General features: G+C 38.3%; 1 protein-coding gene across 2 annotated transcripts in view; it reads right to left on the reverse strand.

Annotated features, from left to right (window-relative positions):
• KIF6 (kinesin family member 6) overlaps positions 1 to 27,756 on the reverse strand; it is a 382,690-nt gene that overhangs the window by 327,078 nt on the left and 27,856 nt on the right. The window contains exon 4 of one of the 2 annotated variants that reach the window (XM_033217052.1): positions 19,250 to 21,127. The exons of the other annotated variant lie outside the window; for it this stretch is intronic. Coding sequence (XP_033072943.1) covers positions 21,016 to 21,127 — 112 coding nt within the window. The 3' untranslated portion in view covers positions 19,250 to 21,015. Of the gene's footprint in view, positions 1 to 19,249; positions 21,128 to 27,756 lie in introns of those variants that run through there. 2 annotated transcript variants of the gene reach the window in all.

Below are 27,756 nucleotides of genomic sequence, written 5' to 3' on the forward strand. Positions count from 1 at the left end.
TCATACATAAAGGTCTTCATCCTCATCTTCACATTGAGTAGGGTGAGAAGAAGGAGGAGGTAGAAGAAGAGGCATTGGTTTTGCAGACTCAGGGGTGACAGAGTTGGGAGAAAATGGAAGTATAATAGGATCCTCTGCACAGTTCAAATTCATGTTGTTCAAGGGTCAACTGTACTTTGGTTTATTGACTTTAGGGTCTGGCTCACTCAAAAAGTGCTCTGGGTGTTACCTTTAGTGAGTCCTCTTCCCTTAGAAATAGTATATCAATATGCAAATCTGTATTACCTTCTGGCTCTGGCTGCTTGAATAAGGGTAGGCTTCCAGCACCCTCCTGAAACCAACCATATGAGGGCACTGTAGATGCCACCTATAATTCACACCTGTAGTTCATTAGCAGTTAACACTTATTTAAACAGCTTTAGGAAAAAAACTGCATTATGTCACCACTTATCTACAAAATCACTAATTTGGTTTTTAATTCCATATGTATTGTGCACCTGTCACATACAAAGCACTTTGATAATTACTGTGGAAATATGTCAATGGATCAAGACAGGACTCCTGTCTTCAAGAAGCTTATAGTCCAGTTGGCGAAATGATGCACAATACACAAGACATACTGTACTAAAGACACAGACCAAATGCTGAGACAGCAAAAAAGGAAGAGTGATTTACTTCCGTTGGGGTGACTGGAAGTTTCACTAAGGAAATGTGCTTTAAGCAGGGTGTGAAAGGATTTGTAGTATTCGTAGACTCAATATTTGCAACGAATGTCCCATTTTTAGCTGCCTCAACCCTCCCTGGAGGCAGACATTGGATTTTGCTGTTTTCATCAAAGGACTGCAATGCCTGGAGAGATCTATAGACTTCTCTAGACTCTAGGGATAACAATATCCAACAGCAGCTTCCTAGTTATCTCAGTGAGTGTAGGGAGACCCCCTGAAACTACCACTGTGGAATAAAAGATGACATGCTCCTGATTATTGTAAATACAAAATTGCATGCAGGATTGTGTAAAGACAATGCCAGGTTGGGCTGCCAGAATGAGCCAACAGCGCGTGATGTGCTTCCCCCTGCAGAGAGCCTATGAACGGACATGTAGTCAGGGAGGTTTCACATCACCAAGATTCCTATCCCAGAAAAGCAGATGTTCATAGCTCTGGGAATGGAATGCAACCCTTGTGGAGAGCCTATAAACGGACATATGAGGGGCACCTGTTCATATATATGCCCTCATCTTGCCACAACTCTTCTAAGCCTCTTTAGGGTTAAGACAAACTCCCTGCTGAGAATTTCTGGTCTAACCAGTTGTCTAGCTTCATGTCCTGTTTCTATTGATTGTTTGTAACCAGCTTTTGCTGCAACTGTTACTGCTGATTAATATCTTGCTAATCATAGGTTATGAAAAGAATGTGTTTCTGTTTTAAGGCTCTGTTAGAAATTACTGATGTAATTATACACTATATTATAAATTCTTATCCCTGTATACTGTACGTCTGCATACAGATGTTATGTTAAAGAATTACTTCATCCCCATGTGACCATCTCACCTCAGAATCAAACGACCCTAAATCCCTCCCTAACCTACCCCTGCCCTCACTAAACTTAATGATAAATGCTGGTATATCCAGTGCATTGGCAGCATCGCAGGACCAGAAGGCGGTGACCCCCCTGGACCCAGCTTTAACTATCTTGTGTGTGTCTATTATTTCTTGTCCTGCCAATCTGCCTGGGAACAAAGAAAGAGCCCTGCTGCATTGCGGGCTCCTGGCCAGATCCCACAATAAGTGAGGGTATTGGTGTGAGGGTCTAGCCTGCTTCTATCTGAGGCATTGGTGCCTGAAGCTGAGGCTGGCAGGGGAAAGGAGCCCTGCCCTATGTTCCTGATAGCCAGCTGAGGCCTATATTCCTGTCATTCCTGTTCAGCTCATTCTTCAGGCTCTCCCCACTACTGTGCTTCTCATACCATCCTAGACATCTCAAGCTGACTTCCCTCAATGACAAAACTCTGTATCTGATGTCCCCACATCTTTGTTTTGTTTTTCTAAAGCTCTAACTTGCTTTGTCCCTAATAACAATATAGCAGGGCTTTTCAAATTATGTCATTTCATTCAACACTGTTTTGTTATAATATTGATAAGAAAAAAGACTGATTCCTGGCCAGGGCCACTGTCTGTGTGGAGCTTGCACATTCTCCCCATGTCTTTGTGGGTTGTCTTCGGGTACTCTGGTTTCCTCCCATATTTCAAAAATGTGCATGTTAGATTCACTGGTGTGTTTAAATGGTCACTGTCTGAGTGAGTATCAGTGTGTGCACGCACCCTGTGATGGAATGGTGCCTTATCCAGGGTTGGTTCCCACCTAGCACCCTAAGCAATTGCCAACCCTGAACTGGAATAAGCAGGCAAATAATTACCTTACATGTTTAATATTAAAAGTGTTTTGATCTTTATTTAGATGTTTGGTTATGGTTCCGTGACCAGAAATATGGTGTAAGAACTTGACTTTTTTATTTTAGAGACAGGGTCTCACTATGTTGTCTGGGCTGGTCTCAAATTCTTGCACTCAAGTGATCCTTCTGTCTCAGCCTCCCAAAGTGCTGGGATTACAGGCATGAGCCACCACACCCAGCTAGAAACTTAATTCTTGTTTATATCAATCAGCTTATGGTAACATTGGTTTTGTTACACATTTCACTTAAAGCCATAGTTTCCAAGAACCTATCAATGACTTGAGGACTTAATGAATACTACTATTAATAATATAACAATCATTTGTTGAAAATTTACCATGTGACAAATAATATACATAATCTTAGTTAATATTTACAACAACCCTATGAACTTTTCAGAATTCTTTACAGAACCAACTCTACTTGATTTAAGCAGTATATTAGTCAGCTTGGACTCCCATAACAAAACACCAAAGACTGTGAAAAAATTATTTTTCACATTCTGGAGGCTGGAAAGTCCACAATTAAGGCTTGACAGGGTTTGGTTTCTGGTGAGGTCTCTGGCTTGCAGACAGCTGCCTTCTTGCTGCATCCTCACATGAAAGAGAGAGGTTTCTCTTTCTCTCTTCCTCTTCCTATAAGGTCTCAGTCTTATCTGATTAGGGCCCCACTCTTATGACCTCATTTAACCTTAATTACTTCCTAAAGATCCTACCTCCAGATATAGTCACACTGGGGGTTAGGACTTCAACATATGAATGGAGGAGTGGAGAGATGACAAAATTCAGTCCATAGCAAGTAGAAAAGAAACTGGTTGAAAGAAACTAGAGTAGCTCATAAAATTTCCAGGAAGTTTAAAGTGCCAGCTCAGAAAATAGGCAGGAGCAAAAGGAAGCGAGGTAGCCAGAATTATACCCAAACCATGACCGGAACAATTCTGATGAGGACCCTGTTGCTATCACTGGCTGCCAGCCGCTGCTGCCTCAAAAGCCAAATGCTAGTGTCCGCCACCACCAGCAGCCTTGGTATTCACTTTCCCTGCTTCTGTAGGTCCCAGTTAAACATACCAGGCATCTGATTAAGCAAACTTAGGTTACAAGTAAGCAACCTAGCTGCAAGGGATGCTGGCAAAGACAAGACTTGGGCTATTTTTTTAGCTTCTATAACGGAAGCAGGCCCTATATCCTACCAAGTCTCATATAATATGGAATATTCTAATCATGGGGAAAGGTTCAGATGCTAGATAGATGCCCCTCCAAAGGACAACCAACACAATTATAATCTCCTATTACAAGTGGTAAGTTAACAGTTAGCATATATATGTAAATAATTAAAACAATTTCATGAAATGTCTTATTATGTACCACGTACCCCAATATTCTGTATATGTTCTATTTTACATCACTAAGAAGTTATGATCATGAACAAGTAAATCGAGTTTATAACCTACAGGAACATGAATCATAATTTGAAAAACAAAAGACTAAGATTAATGTCAGAAGAAATGGGAAACATTTAGGAGGTTATCCCATTATCAGCTGAGAAAAGATAAGGGCGTGGACTATGGCACTAAGTATGGGAATAAAACTTTGGAAACAGATGTAAAATGTTTCAAAGAGGAAATATGGACAGATTTTCCTGATTAATGAATGTTAGTTGGGGTTACAGTGAGAAAAGAGTAAAGGTAAGATCCAAAATTTCTAGCCCAGATAAAAACTTAGTGCTTAACTAAATTAAGCTCTTTCACTGAAAATTGTTTGCCTAACAAATCTTGAAAGGTCAATAATAAAAAGTGAGATGAAGTCTTAGAACAAGTAGAAAGACTTGGACAGGAGAGTCAATATAAGGCACCAGGCCAAAAAAGATCAAATTGATATGAGACTATCTGGTACTGTTCTTTGCGGAAATATAAAGTTTAGAAAAGAAAGGGAGAATTTTGAGAAAAATAAAATTAACCGAGGGGGAAAACAGAATAGGAATAAAAAGAGAAGAAAAGAAAATCTGAAAGTAATATTTGTTTAATATTTTAGCACCCTTTACTGACAAAAAGATATTTTAGGATTTTAAAATACTTCAATGAATTTATTAACAATAGATTATACAGAGAAGATATATGGAAAAATTAGCCTTGTGAAACTTTCCCCACAAATGAATTGTATAAATTCAACTGATATGTTTATGACTTAACAAGAAAGGAAAGAGGACAGGCGCCATAAGCTATAGACCAGTTGTGTAGAAGTTGATCCTGAGCAAAATGCAGAAGGAGAAGATCATATGGCTGGTTTTTTTGCTTACCTGAATTTTTCCTCTACCAGACTATGAGCATCACGAAGGAAGGAGCTGTGGCTTATTCTTCTTTATATCTCTTATGCATACCATATACACAAAGGCACAGAGTGTGCACTTAAGAAATATGGGCTGAATCAAATTGAACCGAGCTGAGCAAGTTCACTAAGAACAAGCCTTGTGGGTAAAATGTGGAAATGTGAACTAAAATATACAAACAGAGTTGGACACATCTGCAACAGTTTCAACGAGTTCTGATCAATATCCACTGACAGGGAAATCTTTAGTGGCCTATCCCTGGACTATGTACATGAATGGCTCCTGTTTAATATTTTTACAAAACAATTATGGAATGCCCAGATGATATGCACATCAAATTTACAAATGACTCAAGGCGAGGAGGTAAAACTAACATACCAGATAACTGAGTCAGGATTAAAGACAAAAAAGCTAGAATGAGAGACCAAACCTAACAATAACAATTTTACAAAGTAACAGGGATCAATAAAAAGTCCTGCAGCATAATAATAACAACAGACAAATCAATTGCATTAGTACAGGAGAGAGAAATGTAAAATGACTCAGACTTTCAATTCTCCCACTATAACTGTCCAGAAAGCCTAAAATCTCTCCTTCTAAAATCTACTTAGAGATTCTGGATAAAATATAATATATACTCCTTCTAATGCATAGTTAAATTTGCAAAACTGTAAGGAAAATATCTAAGAACCAAAAACAAAGAAGTAAATGAAAAGCAAAATAAAAGCTTATGCGCTAATGCTGGGGTACACATAGGAGTGTGGGATGGAGAAAGAAGGCTGACATCAGAAACCAGGGTCTTAGGCCGAGAGGGAGTGGGTAGTTTGAATTGAAGATAGCTTTATAAACCTGAAACTATCACTAATAGGAATGGCAAAGAAACTTGCCTTTCTGCCTGAACTATGGGTGGGAAAAGAAAATCTTCCTTCAGCATTTGTAACCATTGACTCTATCCATGTACATAACTGAGGTGCAAATTTGCACTACTCAAATGTCATGCAAATCTCAATCACAGAAAGCAATATAAAAAGTAAGTGGTTTGAGGATGAAACACAGAAACAGATAGGAAAAAAAAAATGACCAAGTAGAACTTCTAAAAATGAAGATATCGCTGTTGAAATTTTAAAAACTCAATATAAGGGTTAAATGGAAGATCAGACATAGGTGAGAAAAGACTTAATGAACTAGAAGAAATATTTGAAGAAATTACCCAAAATGCAAGAAACAGCAATAAAAAGCAAGAAAATATATTTTTTAAAGTCTAAGGAATAACACTGAATGAAAAGAAAAATGTATGTTTAATATGAGACAGAAATAGGCACTACAGAGAAGGGAGGAAAGGAAATATGAAAAAAAAAAAAAGGAATAGCTGAGAATTTTCCAGAATTGGTGACAGACATGAATCCTCAGATTTAGGAAGCACAATCAGTTCTAATTGGGATAAATAAAAATAAATCCACATGGAGATGCATCATTGAGAAACCATAAAACACATACACAAAGTAAAATTCTTTTAAAAAATGCAAGAAAGGACATTGCCTGAAAAAGACCAATTAGACTAAAGCAGACTTCTCAAAAGCAAAAGATAAACAGTGATGGAATCATATCTTCAACATACTGAGAGAACATGCTGTCAACCAAGAATTCCATACCCAGCTAATATGTAAATCAAATGAAATCAATAATGAAAGAGTTAATCATTAATGGACCCTCTCTGAAGAAGCCATCAAAGGATGTACTTCAGGAAGAAGGAAACTGAAAACAGAAAGAAGTGAAAACAGGCAACACTTAGCAAAGAAGCCAGGAGAACATGGGGGACAATCTAAACATGCACAGATTTTTAAATAAAATAATAATTACTAATGAGTCATATAAAAACAAGATAGAATTAAAACATTTAATAACAATAAGAGAAAATGAGAGGTATGTGATTAATCATATATATCAGAAAGTCAAGTATGCTTACAAATTTTTAACAATAGCCACTAAAAGAAAAGAAAGTACAAAATTTCCAAATAATTAGCAGAGAAAACAAATAAGGAAAAGTTGGTCAACAAAACAAGCAATAGGAAAGGTGGGAGAAAAAAGAAAAAGGCACAGAAAAAGAACGTTAAATTGAAAGTAAATATGATAGAAATGATTGCAAATGTTGGCAAACCACCAAATTGGCTAAAACTTGAATAAAAAGTAAAAATCATTTATATGTCATTTACAAAGAGACTCAACTAAAGCATAAGGATATAAGAAGCTTGAAAATAAAAACAAAAAATACATATTTTTATATATCTCGCTTAGTGTAAAGGTTCACACATTTTATTGTGATCCTATCAATATGCTTGATTATTGAATGCTGGCCCAGACCCTTTGTTGCTGTTATATAATATTCTGTACTGTTGGCTTTAGATAAGATATAGTAGACTTGTAATTTTGTCAAATAGACTTTAAGATATAAAGAATTATTAGAGATAAAATCAGTCATTACATAGGATAAAAGAAAAGATTTTCAGGAAGGTGAAACAATTCTAAACTCATAACCTCCAAATATATAAGGCATAAACTGACAGAATTACAAGTAGAAGTATATGTATCTGAAGGTTTTTAACACATCTCCCTTGGTTCTTGATAAATCAAACAGAAAAAAAAATTCACATGGATATAGCAAACCTGGTCCACAAAGTCAACAGGTTTGATCCAAACGGATAAATATGGAATACTGCAGGAAGTTTTTAGTTATTAAAAAGACTTCAAATCATTTTAAATTGACTCTTGGAATCATGTATCAGGTGGAGAGTTTGGTCAAATGACCTCTAAGATCTCAACTAACTCTGGGATTGTTTAGTCTAGTTTCCATAAATATTTTACTTACAGATTTAAAATCTAGGCCAGGCTTTTCTTTTTTTCAAAACTGGGTAAAGCTCTAGGATGAGTTATAGCTTGAGGTATAAACCTCAACATTCCCACTGCGTTCCACTTTGAGTTTGGTGTGGGGTGGGGATCACCAAGCTAAACCCAAAGAAAACTTCATGGGTGTAGCCCAAAGGGAACCAAATCAAACGAACCAACAATTTTGCACAAATTCCCATGAGCCAAAACCACTGAATTTCACTCAGCAACAAAGACCTATATTAGACCCCCTCATCAACTTGAGCCAAATTTTCCCAAACCTCAGACATGTCAGGACACTGTTAAGTTTGAAAGATGAGCAAAAGGCTAGATTTTAAAAGAATTAACTTGAAACTATTCAAGCTTCTATAACATTTTAGAGTCTTTACAATAGAACATTTTGGAGTCTTTACCATGGAATAAAATAACTGAAGAAATAAATCATAAAAGGCCCCAGTACCCTCTTCCAGAGAGCAGTATTTCCTCTTAGACATTCACCACAGTGGGGAAAAAAAAAATTACATACTGATGTTCAACAAACAAATGACAGCAGCATTTTAAAAGGAAGAATAAGTTACAAAGCACACGTTGAAATAATATGTTGGGCTAAACTTATAACTAACGTCTTTGTAAAAACAGACTTGGCCCAAACATCAATTTGTATATACAATTAGAGTTCTGTTATTAAAAACAGAGAAAGACAAAAGGGAACCATCATTTAATCGGTACAAACAGTACCTACTTGTGTGGAAGACAGTGCTGTGTGTACTGATACATGAATTCATAAGGCCAAATTTATGATATCTCAGTCTCTTTTTAAAGAGTCCAGTTAATCTGCTTACCTCATATCATTTTTAAGGGATATTAGGGCAGTATTATCTTCACTGATGCTTACCTTACCACCAGGGGTGAGGTACCTAGAAATGGTATGGTGGAGGACAGGGAAAGGAAGATGGAAGAAAAGTTAACAGAAGAGTCATCTGTCCAATGGGATTTTTAGATCCGTTGGCTTCTTCTCAAATTCCCTTTGGCTTTTGAACATGTCATTCTATCTCCATGGAATACTATCCAGAATGCCCATGTTTCTGAACTGGGGATCAGCCTTACAGTCAATGCATAGATAATACATGGCAGGGTTTCTTTTTTTTCTTTTTTTTTTTTTTGAGATGGAATCTCGCTCTGTTGCCCAGGCTGGAGTGCAGTAGCGCAATCTTGGCTCACTGTAACCTCCATCTCCCAGGTTCAAGCGATTTTCTCGCCTCAGCCTCCCAAGTAGCTGGGACTAGGGGAGCATGCCACCATGCCCGGCTAATTTTTTGTATTTTTTTAGCAGAGACGGGGTTTCACTGTGTTAGCCAGGATGGTCTCAATCTCCTGACCTCGTGATCCGCCCGTCTAGGCCTCCCAAAGTGCTGGGATTACAGGCGTGAACCACCATGCCTGGTCGGCAGGGTTTCTTTTCTTACATGGAAGCTATTATAACCTAACAGTATGTCTTTAAAGTTCAGGCATCTCAAATAAAACAAGTATAGTTAGTTTTTTTGTTTGTTTGCTTTGAGTCAGGGTCTCGTGCTGTTGCAGTGAAGTGGAGTGCAGTGGCATGATCTCAGCTCACTGCAACCTCCACCTCCCGGGTTCAGCAATTCTCATGCCTCAGCCTCCCAAGTAGCTGGGATTACAGGTGCACACCACCACGCCTGGCTAATTTTTGTAATTTTAGTAGACACAAAGTTTCACCATGTTGGCCAGGCTGGTTTTGAACCTCAAGTGATCTGCCCACCTCAGCCTCCCAAAGTGCTGGGATTACAGGCATAAGCCACCAAGCCTGGGCATACAACTAGTTTGTAATTCACCAAACTATCAGCTTCTTAAGGGCAGACATGGCACTTTAATATTTGTCAGTAATTCCCGCTGCACTCATAATAGCTCTGGCTTTCAGTGAGTATGCACTGACTGGTTTAGATAGGCCTTCAAACAACTTAGAGTTCAATACAATAAACAGGAGAACACCAATACAAAATTCACTAACGCATATATGAAACTGTAGAAGAGAAATGGGTCAGCTACCTTTCTCATGGACAGATAGTAGACGGAGACATGATGGGCTTATCAATGAAGACCTTAATCTAAGAACTAAAAGAGAGAGAATGCAGTTTAACAGGCAGTGAAGCAAATATCCCATCCTACTCTGACAACTTGACAAAGACGAGAAATAGGTGGTCATTAAGCAAGCAGCTTTGCTAAAAAGGGCAGTAGAAGATGTAGTAAGTGGATATAAAAGTAAGGCAATACGCTAAGGTAGCCACAGAAGTGGTGCTACCCTTCCATAAACATGTATTTAAAACCCTTTTTGTCCTGTTATATTAGGTAAAATAGGGAACAGAAGAAGGATTGCAGGTGGAGAATGCAAAAGTGAATAAAACACAGTGCTTGTCTTTAGTATGGTCAGCGTAGAGGACACAGGCAGATAAATACAATTACAATATTATAAAGGCCATGTATCAAGTACTTTGCATACAAGGAAGAGGGAATAAATGTGTATGTCTGAGAAAGCCAATAAAAGTTCTTAATAAATGACTTCAAAAAGTAACTCAATGCTGAGAAGTTGAATTGAGTTTGTTGACAGACAAACTGTCAACACCAAATACTTTACAATAGGAATGGTATTCTGTTTTGTCTTGTTTTGTTTTGTTTCATTTTCTGGCCCTTGTTCATGTATATTTTCATGTATGAAAACAGCACCTGAGGATGTATCTTTTTATGCTACAAAAAGTAGGAGAGAATATTGTTTATCTTAATGTTTTAAAAAATAACTCTAGAATCTTTTCATGTCAACAAATCGTAATTGCCTTTTAATTTTTTTCTCTTTCTCAACTACCCCTACTTCTTCCAGTACTCAAATCCTTCAGTCAGAAACAAACAAACAAAAAAAACCCAAAGCCAGCATTCCATGTAAAATATCAAGGAGCCTAGAAAGGAGGCCAGAGGTTCACTAGATAGATCTCACTTCTCATTTCAGAGTCAGAACTCTTCCATTCCCAATTCCACGGAGAAATGGACAATAGGCAGTTTCAGCCTAGTTTCTATGGACTGGAAATGCAATTTCTGGCCCTGTGACAAATTCCACTAAAACAAAGCCAATAGCATGCCCCGTGGAATTCACTATAATGGGATTTTAACTGTATTGGCATTATGTACAAATTCAAAGAAAAGTACATCTTGGGGAATGATGAATATAGGAAGAACTATAGGGGTGTGTAGAGTTTGGAAAATTCACCATTTTTTTCTTTCAAAGAAAAAAATATGTTCATTGAGGTGAAATTCTGAATTCTGTCAACTTACTCATTCCACAGATATTTATGAATACTTACTACATATCATATATCAGGCACTGGTCTCACTGCTAGGAATGCAGTAATAAGAAGAGAGAAAAGAACCATGTTCTCCTGGAACTTATGTCTGAATCGGGGAGACAGATAATAAATAAACAAGAAAAAGATCAGAAAGCATAAGTACTGTTATGCATTGCTAAACAATAGTGATACATTCTGTGAAATCCTTCATTCAGAGATTTAGTCCTTGTGTGAACATCATAGCATGTACTTACACAAATCTAGATGGTTTAGCCTACGACCCACCCAGGCTACATGGGCATAGCCTATTGTTCCTAAGGTACAAACCTATATAGGATGTTACTGTACTGAATACTGTAGGCAACTGTAACACAGTATTAAGCATTTGTGTCTCTGAACACATGTAAACATAGAAAAGGTACAGTAAAAATACAGTATTATAATCTTATGGGATAACTTTTGTATATGTGGTCTGTCAATGATCTAAACATCCTTATTCAGTGCATAATTGAACTATGAAGGGAATGCAAATAAAGCAATGCACTACAATGTGACTAGGTAATTTCTTTTTTATTTTTTATTTTTTGAGACGGAGTTTCGCTTTGTTGCCCAGGCTGGAGTGCAGTGGTGCAATCTCAGCTTACTGCAACCTCCAGCTCCTGGGTTTAAGCGATTCTCCTGCCTCAGCCTCCTGAGTAGCTGAGATTACAGGCGTGCACCACCATAACCAGCTAATTTTTGTAGTTTTAGTAGAGACAGGGTTTCACCATGTTGGTCAGGTTGGTCTCAAACTCCTGACCTTGTGATTCATCCACCTTGGCCTCCCAAAGTGCTGGGATTACAGGCATGAGCCACCATGCCCCGCCGTGATTAGATATTTCTAATGAGGTTGAGAGGCCAGCAAAGCCTTTCTGAGGAGGTAACAGTAAAACTGAGATCTAAGTGATAAAGAGGAAGGACACTTAGAGATAAGGTAACAGGCCAAAGGGCAAGAACAATCTTGTCTTATTGTAGGAAACAGAAGAAAGCTGCTGAGCCTGGGCAAAGGAAAGGAGGAGGTAGGTCTGAGAGGCTGGTAGAGGCCAGATGGCAGGGTTTTACAAACAAGGTAGGGTCTGAGTTTTATGCAAAGTTTGACAGAGCCTTTATAAAGCACTTTAAACAGGGGGATGATTGGATATGATCTGCATTTTTAAAAGCTCATTTTGGCTAGTGAATGGTGAATGGACTATAAGTGGCCAAGAGAGTGAAGGGTTAGAGGATTGCTGCAAAACTGATTAGGGTGGCAGGAACGAAAATGGAGACAAATTGATTGATTCGGAAGATACTTTAGAGTTCAATTGACAGGACCTGCTGAAGGGAGATGAGGAAAAGAGAGCAAATCAGAATGACTGGAGCCATTTACTAAGAAAAGGACAACTGAGGGAGGACAGATTTGGATAAAGAGGATCAAGAGTTCCTTAAAATATATCAGCTTTGAGATGTTCATAAATACCCAAGTGGAGATGTGAAGAATGTGACTAGATACAGATGTCTGGAGTTCTGGGGAGAGATCAGAGCTAGAGATACAGCTTTGAGAGTCAATTACATAAAGATTATATTCAAAGTCATGGAACTGAATGAGATCACAAAGAGATCAAGAAGAGAAGACTTGGTCCAAGGATGGAGCCATCAGTGTTAAGGGCTCATGAAGGAGAGAAGGAATAGGGAAAGAAGACAGAAGAACAGTGGGTAAGGGAATAGGATAGTGTGTATCCGTTTGGGTCATCCTCTGGAAATCTGACACCAAGATGGAATTAGATGTACAAGAGAGATATAAAAGAGGAGGAAGCAGGATTAGGTGATAAGAGGTTCAGACCTGGTGTAGATCTGACATCTGTAAAAGGAGACAGGGATAGAAGGATTAGATAGGAAGAGCTCAGTTCTAAGAAAGACTTGACCTAGTCAAAGGGGAGTTTAGATTCAACATTGCCAGTTAGAAGATTCTCATGTAATGAAAGCATGTTCCAATTCTAGTATCCCCATTATGCTCAGTTATTGACTGGGAACACTCCAAGGAAGCCTGGATTGTGTTTCCACTGTGTTCAATCTAGGGGTATGGTAGCTGAAGGCTGCTAGTCAGCTCTTGCCCTATAGCAGGTACTCACGTAGGGAGACATGAGGACACCTCCATAGCCACCACAATGTGATGTTATGAAAATTAAGAGTAGGCCAGGCACAGTGGCTCACGCCTATAATCCTAGCACTTTGGTAGGCTGAGGCGGGTGGTTTGACTGAAGTCAGGAGTTCAAGACCAGCCTGACCAACATGGAGAAACTCCATCTCTACTAAAAATACAAAAATTACCTGTAATCCTAGCATTTTGGGAGGCCAAGGCAGGCGATCACCTGAGGTTGGGAGTTCGAGTCCAGCCTGAGCAATATGGAGAAACCCTATCTCTACTAAAAATACAAAATTAGCTTGGCATGGTGACACATGCCTGTAATCCCAGCCACTCAGGAGGCTGAGGCAAGAGAATCGCTTGAACCCGGGAGGCGGAGGTTGCACTGAGCCGAGATTGTACCATTGCACTCCAGCCTGGGCAACAAGAGCAAAACTTCATCTCAAAAAAAAAAAAAAAAAAAAAAAAACCACACACACACAAAAATTGTAGCTGGGTGTGGTGGCAGGTACCTGTAACCCCAGCTACTCCAGAGGCTAAGGCAGGAGAATCACTTGAACCTGGGGGACAGAGGATGCAGTGAGCCAAGATTGAACCACTTCACTACAGCCTGGGTATGGCTAACATGGTGAAACCCCGTCTCTACTAAAAAAATACAAAAAACTAGCCGGGCGAGGTGGCGGGCGCCTGTAGTCCCAGCTACTCGGGAGGCTGAGGCAGGAGAATGGCGTAAACCCGGGAGGCAGAGCTTGCAGTGAGCTGAGATCCGGCCACTGCACTCCAGCCTGGGTGACAGAGCGAGACTCCGTCTCAGAAAAAAAAAAAAAAAAAAAAAAAAAAAAAAAAAAAGAGCGAAACTCCGTTTCGAAAAAAAAAAAAAAAAAAGAAAGAAAATTAAGAGTAAACAAGTATTTTAAAGAGGAGGAGGAAGAAATTTAGCCCTATCAAATGCTGCTTAAAGATCAAGTAGGACAAGAATGGGCACATGACCATGGTTTTAGGCAACATGAACATCACTAATGACCCTAACAAGCAAGAGCAGTCTCAGAAGGGCAGAGAAGACAGAAGCCTAGTTGGAGAGGGTCCAGAAATAAATGAGAAGTGAAGTATAGGCAAGAGGACAGACAACTCTTTTCAGGTAGTTTTTGTGGAAAAGAGGAGCACAGAAATGAGAAATAGCTAGAAGGGATGTGAGTAAATGAAGGTCATTGTTTTATTTTAAGAGAGCAGATACTAGAATGTACTGATGAGAATGATCTCATAGAGTTGGAAAACTCAGTGATGCTGTGAAAAGAAGAAAACTGCAAGTGCAGTATATTTGAGATGGCAAGACAACAAGGCCTCAGGAAGCACATGGAGGACTGGCCTTTGGCAAGGACATTAGAGCCCTGACTACAGTAACAGGAGGGAGGCCAAGGAATTAGGTGAAGATGCAGGCTGGCAGATATGATGTGGGAGAATGAGGGTGTACTTGATTGGTTGGGCCTATTTACTCAGCGAAGTATGAGGAAGCTGAAAGTGAGAGCAAGGGAAGGGAATGTAGGAAGTTTGAGAAGAATCAAATTGGGAAACAGTCATCTCTGAGAGTAAGAAGGTGAACATACCAGAGAAGTATATTAGGACTGTTAGGCTGCACTGAGTGTCCATTTGAAATATTCAGGCGTGAGTCTATAGTGAGTTCAATCATCTCAGTTAATATTTTACTCCAGCAATATTCAGCAGCCCAGCCATAGAGATAGAGTAGGTGGATGATCGAGTTTAACCAGAGAGAAATTTTGCTGAGTATATGACAGGAAAAGAAAGGGAAGGTTTAAATGGTGTTTCTTGACCATGGGTCCAACCCCACAAGGGGCACAGTAGTTGCCAACAGACAGAACTGATGGTTGAATGTCATAGCTCTTCCAACTTTCTAACTCTTTAGAAAAACTTCTACGCCTATTTTCTCCTCTGTTTGGACAATCTCTTTATTTACTTTTCCTTTGCAGCAAATTAAACTCACAGATACTGAAGTTTTTAATGAATACAATGCGAAAATCTGCTGCATAAATCTACTTTTGTTTTGATTGATGTTTAATGACTTTTTTGAAATTTTATTCTTTCATAATGAGGGCTGGATTTTAATCCATCTCTGTACGTAAATATATCTTCTTATTTGGATGGCAGATGAAAGAGCCTTTTGATGAAAATAAACAAAATAGCTCAACATTACATCTTCTTCTTAAGTCTTTGCCAGGACAATTGAATAAATTGTATTTTATAAGGTGTTTAGCTTAATAAATCTGTCTGGATTTCAAATGTACGTAAAATGCTAACTTTTTTAAACAAAAGGCACTACCACATTGGTCTTTTTTCAGCAATTTGTCTTGAAAAATAGATGCAACCAGAATTGCCCCTTTTATTTTAACAAACCTTTGAAAATACACTTAAAATATACTTTCTCTATGCAAAAACATTTGATGGAAAAGATGCTAATTATACCAATCACATGGCAAAATGGAAACTTTTTAATAAGCAGCTTTCTCTTTAGTCTTAAAGCTACAGTTTATTTCAGAATAAGTCTTAAATACAACACCAAGGTAAGTACTTTGAGAAAATATAAATGATTGCTTATGTTCACAGATTTGATTTTCTGGCCAAATTCCCTAGTTTGGCAGTTTTAGAGTTTTAGCCCATGGTAATATCAAATGGGATTCCAGGTAAGCACAGTGAACTACAAAGAAACCCTGGCTTTCTCTCATAACCTAACCCCCCACGTTAGAAAAAATGACTGCAAACAAATTTGTCAAAACCAGGACCTTCACTATAGAATAACCACCCAAGACCCAAAGCATAAACAACCACTCATTCAATTGTACTCTTTTTAACAATAAGAACACCTGAATCATTAATGCATGTTTTTTTCTTCTTTGAGCTCCTAGAAACCAACTGCATTTTTAAAGTTAGCGTATACCTGAGACCAGTATAATTATAGGCTACCGTTCTATGACATTTTAATGATTCAAAGATCCCAAAATAAAGAACAGGGCTGGTTTTTTATTTTCAGTATTTTAGCATGAAGAAATGAAGCTACACTTTAGGAGGCTGCTGTGTTGGAAGAAATTTCAACTGCCAAATAAGTCATCTAGAAGCAGTATTCTGTCGCAACCCAGGATACCTAGAGTCCAGAATCAACACACTGCAGCTGCATTCAATAGCAGCACCACAACACAAGCCCAAGAGGATGGAAAATGTGACCGGTTACACCATAGATGAATATGGAAGACAATGAACAATGAATAATGAGTGGTGAAAGTAGGGGGCAGGGCAGAAGAAGACATGTCCCCCCAACACAAAGCAGACAACAAAATGACGACTATGTCAGTTCTGGTTACGAATGGACAGGACCAAAATTATGTAGAAACTAGGTCATTCTGAGAAATGAATACTAACACCCAACATCAGGCTCTTAAGAAAAGAAAGAAGCTAAATTTGAGTCTTTGAGAGTTCATATTTTAAAGAGAATACTTAGTTGTTGGCAAAGAATTGTTCTCTAAAAGGGCTGAAAGTAATAAGCAAAATTTGAACTTCTTATTCCTTAACATCAAAGAATATCATTCTTTCATTCTTTCCTGGGTAAAAGGGGAAAAAAAAATCAGCATCTTTTGAAGTATGCAGATGAAAAGACTAGGTGGGGAAGAATGATAATTTGGGTGACCAACCTTATCTGTCATCAACATGATTAATTTTCATATATTTTGTTAGTGTAAATGTTCCTAAAGCAACAATGTAGTAACTGTATTATACATATTATCATACTTAGGTTAAAATCATGTAGACTGCAGCCAGACTTTCTGGGTTCAGATCCTGGCTTTATCACATGTTAGCCATGTGACCTTTGCAGGTCATTGAGGGTAGCTGTGCTGCACTTTCCTTTTCCATAGAAGGAGGGTACTTTTCTAGTCGACAGGATTATTTAATTACTCCACGTAAAGCACTATATCAACAAGGACCCCAATAGGAAATAGATGGCATACTCCATTCTTAGAGGGTCTTGTGACAAAGACGTGTGTGTGTATACAGGGGAACCACAAAGAATAGTGCTGAAATCTGTGGCTAGCAGTAGTAGATTTGTTAATCCCCATAGGCCTGAAAGGTTACTGGAATCCAAAAGGAGTGAGAAAGTTCTACAGAATAGGTGGTCTTGAGAAGGAACTGATTTTCAGTCTGGAGAAACTGCCAATCCAGGGTGACCTTGCAGGGGAGAATGCAAGGGGAAAACATATTTTGAGTTCACTGTCCTCCCCTCTGATCTCCTGCTGGGGTTTTCCATTGGCTGACCCCACTGGGAAGCCAGAGGGCAGGAAGCAGGTTACTGAGCCCACACAGGTCAGTCTACCAGGACAGACAACAGATGGAGAAGGTAAGACAGGAGATCTCTTCATGGCAGGGCAAATGAAGAGATCCCACTCAAGCACTTCACTCTACTGGGAACCACCTGATGGCTAAACATCTTACATTTGCCAAATATGTATCACTGTAATGAATGTAATTACATCATATTAATCAATACCAGTTGTGAGGATAAATGCACCGAGATAGAGGTTCACATGAATATAACCCTGTTTTCATTTTGATAGATATTAACCAGGAACTCGTTGTTTATTCAATATACTATGGCCCAGGAGAAAAGAATGAGGAAAGAAGTACTACAGGAACGAGTACTATCCTTTCTCAGATTTCCCAAGAAGCTGCCACAGTATTTTGTAACCAAGCCAAACCCATAAACAGAAGTGTGGTAAGGTACACCTCTGAGACATATTCCCCAGAGCCTTGGGCTTGTGCAATAAAAACAAATGGAGAGTCATGAGGGGGAAGTGGAGAACTGTATACAATCTGGCTTTTTATTTATTGTGAATAAAGATGATCTAAGTCTGAAGGATGTTCACTGTAGAAAATGCTTAGAAATAGCAACCTGCAATCCACTTTCTTAGCTCAACACTTAGAAACATAATGTAAATCCAGCCTGGGTAGCATAGTGAGACTCCATCTCTGTGAAAAATAAAAAATTAGCCCAGTGTGTACCACCACATCTGGATAATTTTTTATTTGTAGTCCCAGTTGTTCGGGAAGCTGAAGTGGGAGGATCACTTGAGCCCAGGAGTTCGAGGCTGCAGTGAACTATGATTACATCACTGCACTCCAGCCTGGTGACAGTGTGAGATGCTGTCTCTAAAAAAAAGAAAAGACAAGGAAAGAAAAGAAAAGAAGAGAAAAGAAATATAGCAAATATGAAAATCTATTAGTTGATTTGAGATTTGATTTAAAAATGCAAAATGCAGCTGGGTACGGTGGCTCATGCCTGAAATCCCAGCACTTTGGGAGGCCAAATTGCTTGAGCCCAGGAATTCCAGGCAAGCCTGGGCAACATAGCGAAACTCTATCTCTACAACAAATACGAAAATGAGCTGAGTGTGATGGTGCACACCTGTGGTCCCATCTTCTTAGAAGGCTGATGTGGGAGGATCGCCTGAGCCTGGAGAGGCTGAGGCTGCAATAAGCCTTGGTCACACCACTGCACTCCAGCCTGGGTAATAGAGTAAGAACCTTTCTCAAAAAATAGTAGTAATAATAATAATAAATAAAAATGCAAAATGCAAGAATTAACAAACATCAGGTCAGTCATGAATTCTGCTGTCATATAATTTATTTTGTTTTTTGTTTTTCTTTTTTTTGGAGGAACAGGTTCTCACCTTGTCACCCAGGCTAGTGCAGTGGCATAAACACGGCTCACAGCATCACTGCAGCCTTGACCTCCTGGACTCAAGGGATCCTCCCCACTCAGCCTCCCAAGTAACTGGACCCACAGGCACACACCTCCATGCTCAGCTAATTTTTTAAATTTTTGTAGAGACTGTGTCTTGCTACGTTGCCCAGGCTGGTCTTGAACTCCTGGGCTCAAACAGTCTTTCCACCTCAGCCTCCAAAAGCGCCGGGATTAAAAACTTCAGGTGTGAACCATCACACCCAGTCAGTATAGGTTAACAATAATGTACATTTCAGTATACATTTCGTTATGAAGCCAAACATAATAGAAGCTGCCATTTTAAATTTTATTTAAAAATCACATTTTAAATTACCTAATTAATTCAAAATATAAGAAAGTGTGTGTCATTTGTTAAATAGGAAAAAGTCAAAACATTTCTTGCTATTTATATAATGTGAATATTATTAAATTTTATTAGGATAAACTATAGAATGTAACATTTACTAATACAGCAATATAAACTAAAATAATGCTTCCTTTTATCTGTATGCCAAATGATTACATAATTTAAAAGTTCCCGAAGGGAGTTTTCAATAATATATTACAATGAAAGAGTGAGAGCATCTGAAAGGGTGATAAGCACTGATGCAAAGTAATGATGTCAATGGCACCAGGGAAATAGGAAGAGGACAATTTGGAAAGTTCCTGCATGTGAGGCCTCGAATAAGGAATTTGTACTTCATTCTGCAGACAATAGTAAGTCACGAAGAAGGGAATGAGTAGAATTGGTACAATATTTCTGAATGATTAACCAGTCAGTGCAAGATGGCCTGGACAGGGAGCGTCTAGAGCAGGAGGCTGGGTGGGCAAGCGGGTGGGCAGAAACCTGAATGAGGGCAGTGCAGGGAACAGACAAGCAGGGACAGACAGTAGGGAGAAGGGGAAGGGGAGGCAAAGACGAGGAGGGAAGGAGGGAACGATTCCCTGTGGAAGAAAAATGAACAGGACTTGTTATTGGCTAGGACAAGAATAAAGGAGGACTCAAAGTAACCTAGGAGTGTCAAGCATAATAAACACTGTTGTGCCACCAACAGGAGAAAGTTCAAGAAGAGAGGCCGATGGGGGACTGCAGGGAAGCTGAGAAACCAGCAAGGGGAGAACAGAACAGGATTCAGATGGAAATGGCTGCAGGCAGAGGAAAATGAAGTCACAGAAGAGGGTCCTCTGCGTAGTTCAGTCCACTGATGCAGATGCGAACTTCAGCAAAGGAAATTTACAGACAAGGTCGCAGGGATAAGGGTTTTACATAGGGTTGTCCAATAAAATACAGTTCAATTTGAATTTCAGAGAAACAATGAATAATTTTATGGGTATGACCCATGCCACATTTGGGACATATCTATACTAAAAATGTGTTCACCATTTGTCTGAAATTCACATTTAACTGGGTGTCCTATATTTTTCATTTCCTAAATCTGGCAACCCTGGTTGGAACTGAATTAGGAGATAAACTTCTGAAAGAAGCAAACTTAGCTGGAAACAAAGCTCCAAGTAGTAAGGATAGTAAAGAGAAATATTTCTGAGAGAAGAGGAAAGGAAGAGAGGCTAAGAAAAAAGACAGATGCATTTGAGGGAGCAGAAAGGGAAAAGCTCCCTTATGGTAACCTTTCTCAAAAAAAGTCAGTGTCGAAAGTGCTCAGCGTGGAGTTAAAGTAAGAGCCTAAGGGCAAGTGAATATATAAAAACTTCTGCTCACTTTCGTAAGTTATAGTTCTTAGGGGAAGGCTAAAGAACTTGAAGTTCCTTTCAACCCTAGGTTTCTGTGACTCAAGCTTTTCATGTATAAAAGTTTCAATGTTTTTGGCTACATAATTTTTATATTATTAGAATTTCTATGTATGAAAACAGAACTGTGTGATTTAATGTAGCCATATAAATGACAATCTTATAAAGATTGCTTGGTGGTGATTCCATTAATAAAAAGCAAAATGGCTAAGATTTTATGAGAAAAAAATGTTTACGTAAGTAAAATGCATCATTAAGAGAAAAGCTATTGTTAGAAGAAAATATTAGCATCAAATGGAACACTGAAAATCTGTCAGTTTAAAACATGCCACTTTGGGGGAAAAATACTATATAACTGCACTGGTGCCTCATCCTGAAGACCTTGGGAACTGCAGACTTGCTGGGTTGATCCAGTTCCTGTAGGACTGAGATAGAAAATACAATATGAATTCTCACTTCTTACAGTCACCATGTAACACCGTGGCCAATTTAACAGAATACAGGATACATTTCTATTAAAAAACAAAAACAAACCAAAAGGAACAAACCAAGACTTACATGTGTTCATTAATAATACAAGGGAAAACATTTGGAAGATACTACTCCAGATAAAAACATAGATTTCTTCACTTGAGCCTGGGAGGTGGAGGTTGCAGTGAGCCAAGATCTCGCCACTGCACTCCAGCCTGACAACAGAGTGAGACTCCGTCTCAAAACAAAAGCAAAAACATAGCATTCAGGAAATAACTCTTCAGTGTGTAGAGAAAAAACGTAAATCACTGTCCTCAGAACACCTCAACCTAGTCAATAAAGAAATTGCAGATAAACCTGTCTCCCCTGCCCTGATTCTTCTCACTTCTATCTTCCAATACTTTGGTAGAGCAAAAAAACTAACAAAAGTTCAAACTTAAAACTAAAGAAAATCAGCTTTTCTGTGCTCACTTTTAAACAATCACCTAACTTTCCCCAAAGTAAATATTGCCATTCTTTTCATAACATGATGGTCACATGGAGACACTGTGCAGTCTGGTTTTGTTTGAGGTCATTATAGTAGATATTCAGAATCATGCACAGGAAGAATTACATTGTGGAAGCTTTGCACTCACTTGTTGCTGGTACTTCTAATCTCAGGTTGATAACATCAGGTTAAGTTGCCAAGTACTTTCTCAATAAGCTAAAACTGTGATAGAATGATGGTTATATCATTGAGATATTTCTGAACCTCCATTCATTACTTATTTTGTCAAGTAATTTCTAAGGAGAAACATTTTTACCATACCTATACTTTAATAAATTTACTCATGGCTAATTAATATACAATCCTATTATACTCTCACTGGTCCTTAAAGGATTTGCAATACATAGATGAAACAGAAGAGTTATCCTCCATATTTTTTTTCATTAGAGAAGAGTATACTACACTTAATATACAAAGCTTCACTTTTAAAAGTCATATAACAATGCACCTGCTAGTTAGGATAGAAATGAAGTAGCCTCTCAGCATCAAAAATATAACTATCATAAACAACTCTCATCTATCAATTTCCTTAGGGAAGAATGGATTCACTTAGGTGGTAATGAAAGGGTATATGAGTCAGTAGTGGTCACACATGGAATTGGCATATAGCTGTGCTGCCCAGATCAATGTACGCATATGCTTCTGGGAAGCTGGTACTATGAGAATATCCTCCAGGAGCCACTTTTTTTTAGCTCATCTGACTGAGGCCTTAAACAAGGAAAGGAAGAGTGCTGTTAAGGGCCCCATAGAATCCAGAGACATTAAGACTTTCCTAACTCAAGTCACAAGGTCTTCCAGCTCAATAACTAATGCTTGATGCATATCTTAGGAGATAAAGCATGAGGGGGAGATGCCTGGCTGCCTCCCAATAGTTATTCTCTCATTCTCTAGTAACCAAACCCCAGATTTTAATCGGGTACACTGTCACTCAACTAACAGAATTACATTTCCTTGACTCACTTACAGCTTGGTATAGCCATGTGACTAAGTTATGGCTAATGAGCTCTATGTGATGTGTGTAACTGTCAACAATTATCTTTAAAAGGGTCCTCAGGCACTACTATGAACATCTCTATACACATAAACTAGAAAATCTAGAGAAAACAGATAAATCCTAGAAACACACAATCTCCCAAGACTGAAACAGGAAGAAACAGAAATCTTGAAAAGACCAATAATGAGTTCCAAAATGGAATCAGTAATAAAAAAATTACCAACCAAAAAGAGTCCTGATCCAGAAGGATTTATAGCAGAATTCTACCAGATGTACAAAGAAGAGTTGGTACCATTTCTACTAAAACTATTCCAAAAAATTGAGGACGAAGGACTCCTTCCTAACTCATTCTGTGAAACCAGTATCATCCTGATACCAAAATCTGGCAAAGACACAACAAAAAAGAAAACTATTAGCCAATATCCCTGAAGAACATACACGCAAAAATCCTCAAGAAAATACCAGCAAACCAAATCCAGCAGTACATCAAAAAGTTAATTCACCATGATCAGTTGGATCTTATTCCTGGGATGCAAAGATGATTCAACATACACAAATCAATAAATGTGATTCACAAAGTAGAATTAAAAACAAAAACCATATGATCATCTCAATAGATATGAAAAAGCATTCAATAAAATCCAACATCCCTTTGTGGTAAAAACCCTCAACAAATGAGGCATCAACAAAATACCTCGAAATAATAAAAGCCATCTATGACAAATCCACAGCCAACATCATACTGAATGGGCAAAAGCTGGAAGCATTCCCCTTAAGAACTGCAACAAGGCAAGGATGTCCACTCTCACCACTCCTACTCAACATAGGACTGGAAGTCCTTCCCAGAACAGTCAGGCAAGAGAAAGAAATAAAAGGCGTCCAAATACAAAAAGAAGAAGTTAAATGATTTCTTCACTGATGATATGTTTCTATACCTAGAAAACCTTAAGGATTCGCGGAAAGTCTCCTAGGCCTGATAAATGACTTCAGCAAAGTCTCGGGATACATAAATCAATATACAAAAATCACTATCATTTCTATACACCAATAACATTCAAGCTGAAAACCAAATCAAGAATGCAATCCCATTTATAATAGCCACACATACCAAAAAAATACCTAGGACTAGATTTAGTCAAGGAGGTGAAGATCTCTACAAGAAGAATGACAAGACACTGCTGAAAGAAATCATAGGTGACACAAACAAATGGAAAAGTATTCTATGTTCATGGATTAGAAGAATCAATATTACTAAAACGTCCATACTACCCAAAGCAACTGAATAATTCATCACTTTTCCTATCAAATTACCAACATCTTTTTTCACAGAATTAGAAAAAAACTATCCTAAAATTCATATGGAACCCAAAAAAAAGCTCAAAGAATCAATCCTAAGCAAAAAGAATAAAGCCAGAGGTATCACCTGACCCAACTTCAAACTATATTACAAGGCTACATTAATCAAAAAAGCATAGTACTGGTATAAAAACAGACACATAGGCCAATGGAACATAACAGAGACCCCTGAAATAAAGCTGCACACCTACAACCAACTGATTTTTGGCAAAGTTAACAAAAATAAACAATGGGGAAAGGATACCCTATTGAATAAATGGTGCTAGGAAAACTGGCTAACCATATGAAAAAGAATGAAACTGGACCCCTACCTCTCACCATATACAAAAATTAACTCATTAGACTAAAGACTTAAATGAAAGGCCTCAAACGATAAAATTTCTAAAAGAAAACCTAGGAATACCCTTCTAGACATTGGCTTAGGCAAGGAATTTATAACTTAAGTACTCAAGAGCAAATGCAACAAAAACAAAAATTGACAATTGAACTAAGGAGCTTCTGCATAGCAAAAGAAGCTATCAACAGGGCAAACAGACAACCTACAGAGTGGAAGAAAATATTTGTAAACTATGCATCTGACAAAGGACTAATATCCAGAATCTATACGGAACTTAAACAAATCAGTAGGAAAAACACAAACAACCGCATTGAAAAGTAGACAAAGAACAAACACTTCTCAAAAGAAGATATACAAATGGTCAACAAACATGAAAAATGCTCAACATTACTAATCATCAGAGTGATGCAAACCAAAACTACAATAGGATACCATCTCACACCAGTCAGAATTGCTATTATTAAAAAGTCAGAAAATAACAAATGTTGTCAAGGTTGCAGAGAAAAGGGAATCATTCCACACTGTTCATGGGAATGCAAATTAGTTCAGCCCTTGTGGAAAGCAATTTAGAGATTTCTCAAAGAACTAAAAATAGAATGACCTTTAGACCCAGAAAACCCAATACTGGGTATATACTCAAAAGAAAACAAATCATTCTACCAAAAAGACACCCACAGTCGTATGCTCATCACAACACTATTCACAATAGCAAAGACATGAAATCAACACAAGTGCCCATCAACGGTGGACTGGATAAAGAAAATGTGGTATATATACACCATGGAATACCACACAGTCATAAAAAAGAATGAAATCATGTCCTTTGCAGCAGCATTATCCTAAGTGAGTTAACACAGAAACAGAAAATCAAATGCCACATGTTCTCACATATAACTGGGAGCTAGGCATTGGGTACACAAAGACACAAAGATGGGAACAATAAACACTGGGGATTCCAAAAAGGGAGAGGGGAGGGGAGGATGGAGGAAGGGGGACAAGAGTTGAAAATCTGTCTGTTGGGTACTATGTTCACTACTTGGGCAATGGGATTATTAGAAGCCCAAACCTCAGACCCACGTAATATATCCATGTTATACACCTGCACATGTAACCCTGAAATCTAAAATTTAAAAATAATAGTACTGAACATTCTCTTTAAAAATGAGGGGCTCCAAACTTCTTCTACTTTTTCCTTCCTGTTGCCTAGAAGGTGCATAATTGAGCTGGAGTTTAAGCGGCCATCCTGTACCACGAGGTGATGTGATTGATAAAGATGGTGCAATAGCAAGGCAGAAGGAGCTTGAGTCCTTAGTGACCAGGAAGCTGCCAATAGAGCCTTGGACTGCCTACCCACAGGTTTCTTGTATGTGAAATAGTAAGTGCTTATGACTTTAGTTACTATTGTCTTAAGTTTTTCTTCACAGATGAATCTATACCTCACGGATTCAACTAGAATGTGTGTGTGTGTGTGTGTGTGTGTGTGTATACAGTATATAATATATAAATATGTATATTATAAAAGAGCTAATATGTAGTAGGTTCCTACTACATGTCAGGCTGTAAATACTTTGAGATACTGTGTATGTGTGTGTATCTCGAAGTTTGTGTGTGTGTGTCCAGTGTAAATACTGGACACATACACACACGTCAAGGTATTTACAGCCTGAAACATAGTAGGAACTTAGTGCACGTAGCTCTTTTCTAAATCTAGTAGAACTACAATCAACCCAAAATGTATAGACATCTGTAAACCTCCTATTGTTAGACAGATGGCAGAATTAGAAAAAAAACAATTGTTAGATGTCACAGGTACAGCCAAATGAGAACAAGCCCTGGTTTTTTTCATTTTCTATAGTCATCTCTAAAAGTCCTCAACCCTGAAATATCTTCTAGGTATCTTCTAATTGATTTGGGTTTGTTTACTTTTCCTATTAACCCAAAGTGGAAGTTTATCTGCCCAGTTTGTTTTCTTCTCTCTCTTCTCTGGCATCACCAGCTTCCGTCCTTTGGCGAAACCTCTCCCTATTTCCAAGTGGTGCGGCTGACAATCAGGTTGAGGAAGCCAAGGTAATCAGAGTGCTCCATGCCTCTAGTGACAGCGATTGGTCTGGGGATGGTGATGTGGCTCCAGAATCCTCATGTGGAAATTCTACTGAAGCTAGTAGAAAGGACAATGTCCTGTCTTGAGGGTCTTGGTTCATAAGCCTATCAGGTTGGTGCTGTCAGCCACATGGAGGAAACTGAGATTGAAGTCAACACATTTCTAGACTTCTAGTTATGTAAGCCAATAAATTCCCTTTTGCAGGGGGTTTCCATCTCTTGTCATTGAAAAAGATCTGAAGCCTAATATTAGACTGACCATTTTTCTTTTTCTTTTCTTTTCTTTTTTTTTTTTTTGAGACAGAGTCTTGCTCTGTTGCCCAGGCTGGAGTGCAGTGGCATGATCTCCGCTCACTGTGACCTCTGTCTCCCAGGTTCAAGTGATCCTCCTGCCTCAGCCTCCTGAGTAGCTGGGATCACAGGCATGCACCACCACACTCATCTAATCTTTTTTTGTATTTTTAGTAGAGATGGGGTTTCTTCGTGTTGGCCAGGCTGGTCTCGAACTCCTACCCTCAGGTGATCCACCCGCCTCGGCCCCCCAAAGTGCTGGGATTACAGGCATGAGTCACCATGCCCAGCCTAGACTGATCATTTTTCTATGTGATCTAAGAAGTTCATAGACATATTAAGGATAAAACAGATTTGGAAACTACAGAATCAACGACTTTTCAGTATCTATCTTAATATCTCCTTAGCACCTTACTTTTTTATTCATATAATATTACTCATATAATTATTGATATCACATGGAAATTGGGAAATCTTTGCAGCATGACTTCATCTAATATAGATATGAGATTATTGCCATGATTTTCATCCTAATTATTTTTCAAGAAGATAATTCAGTTTTTACATATCAACATTTGGAAAATAACTTTGACTTGCTACTTAAATGTTACATTATTCTTGTGATTTCCTTGGAAATCCAGATTTTCATGTACTGATAGAAAAAATTCCCCTACCAGAAACATAAAGATAGCATAGCAGCTTTCAGCACAATTTCTCCCATTAAAGAAGCAATTCCATTTTTTAAAGTATCATACAAAAGAAGTTTGTTATTTTATTTAAAAAGGATACTTCCTAGTTGTAACATTAATCTTGATTTTTGTCTCAGTAAGAAGAAAATGTGCTGTTCTTATGATAAAATAAACAAAACTTAAATCATAAGAAAAAGAAATATTGATTGCCAAAGATTCTAGTGCTTGAGAGTGAATACAAGTTAGTAAATATACATTTAAATCTTGAC

The sequence above is a fragment of the Trachypithecus francoisi genome, unplaced genomic scaffold (assembly GCF_009764315.1).
Source record: "Trachypithecus francoisi isolate TF-2019V2 unplaced genomic scaffold, Tfra_2.0 Lachesis_group10, whole genome shotgun sequence".
In the NCBI taxonomy this organism is placed as follows: domain Eukaryota; kingdom Metazoa; phylum Chordata; class Mammalia; order Primates; family Cercopithecidae; genus Trachypithecus; species Trachypithecus francoisi.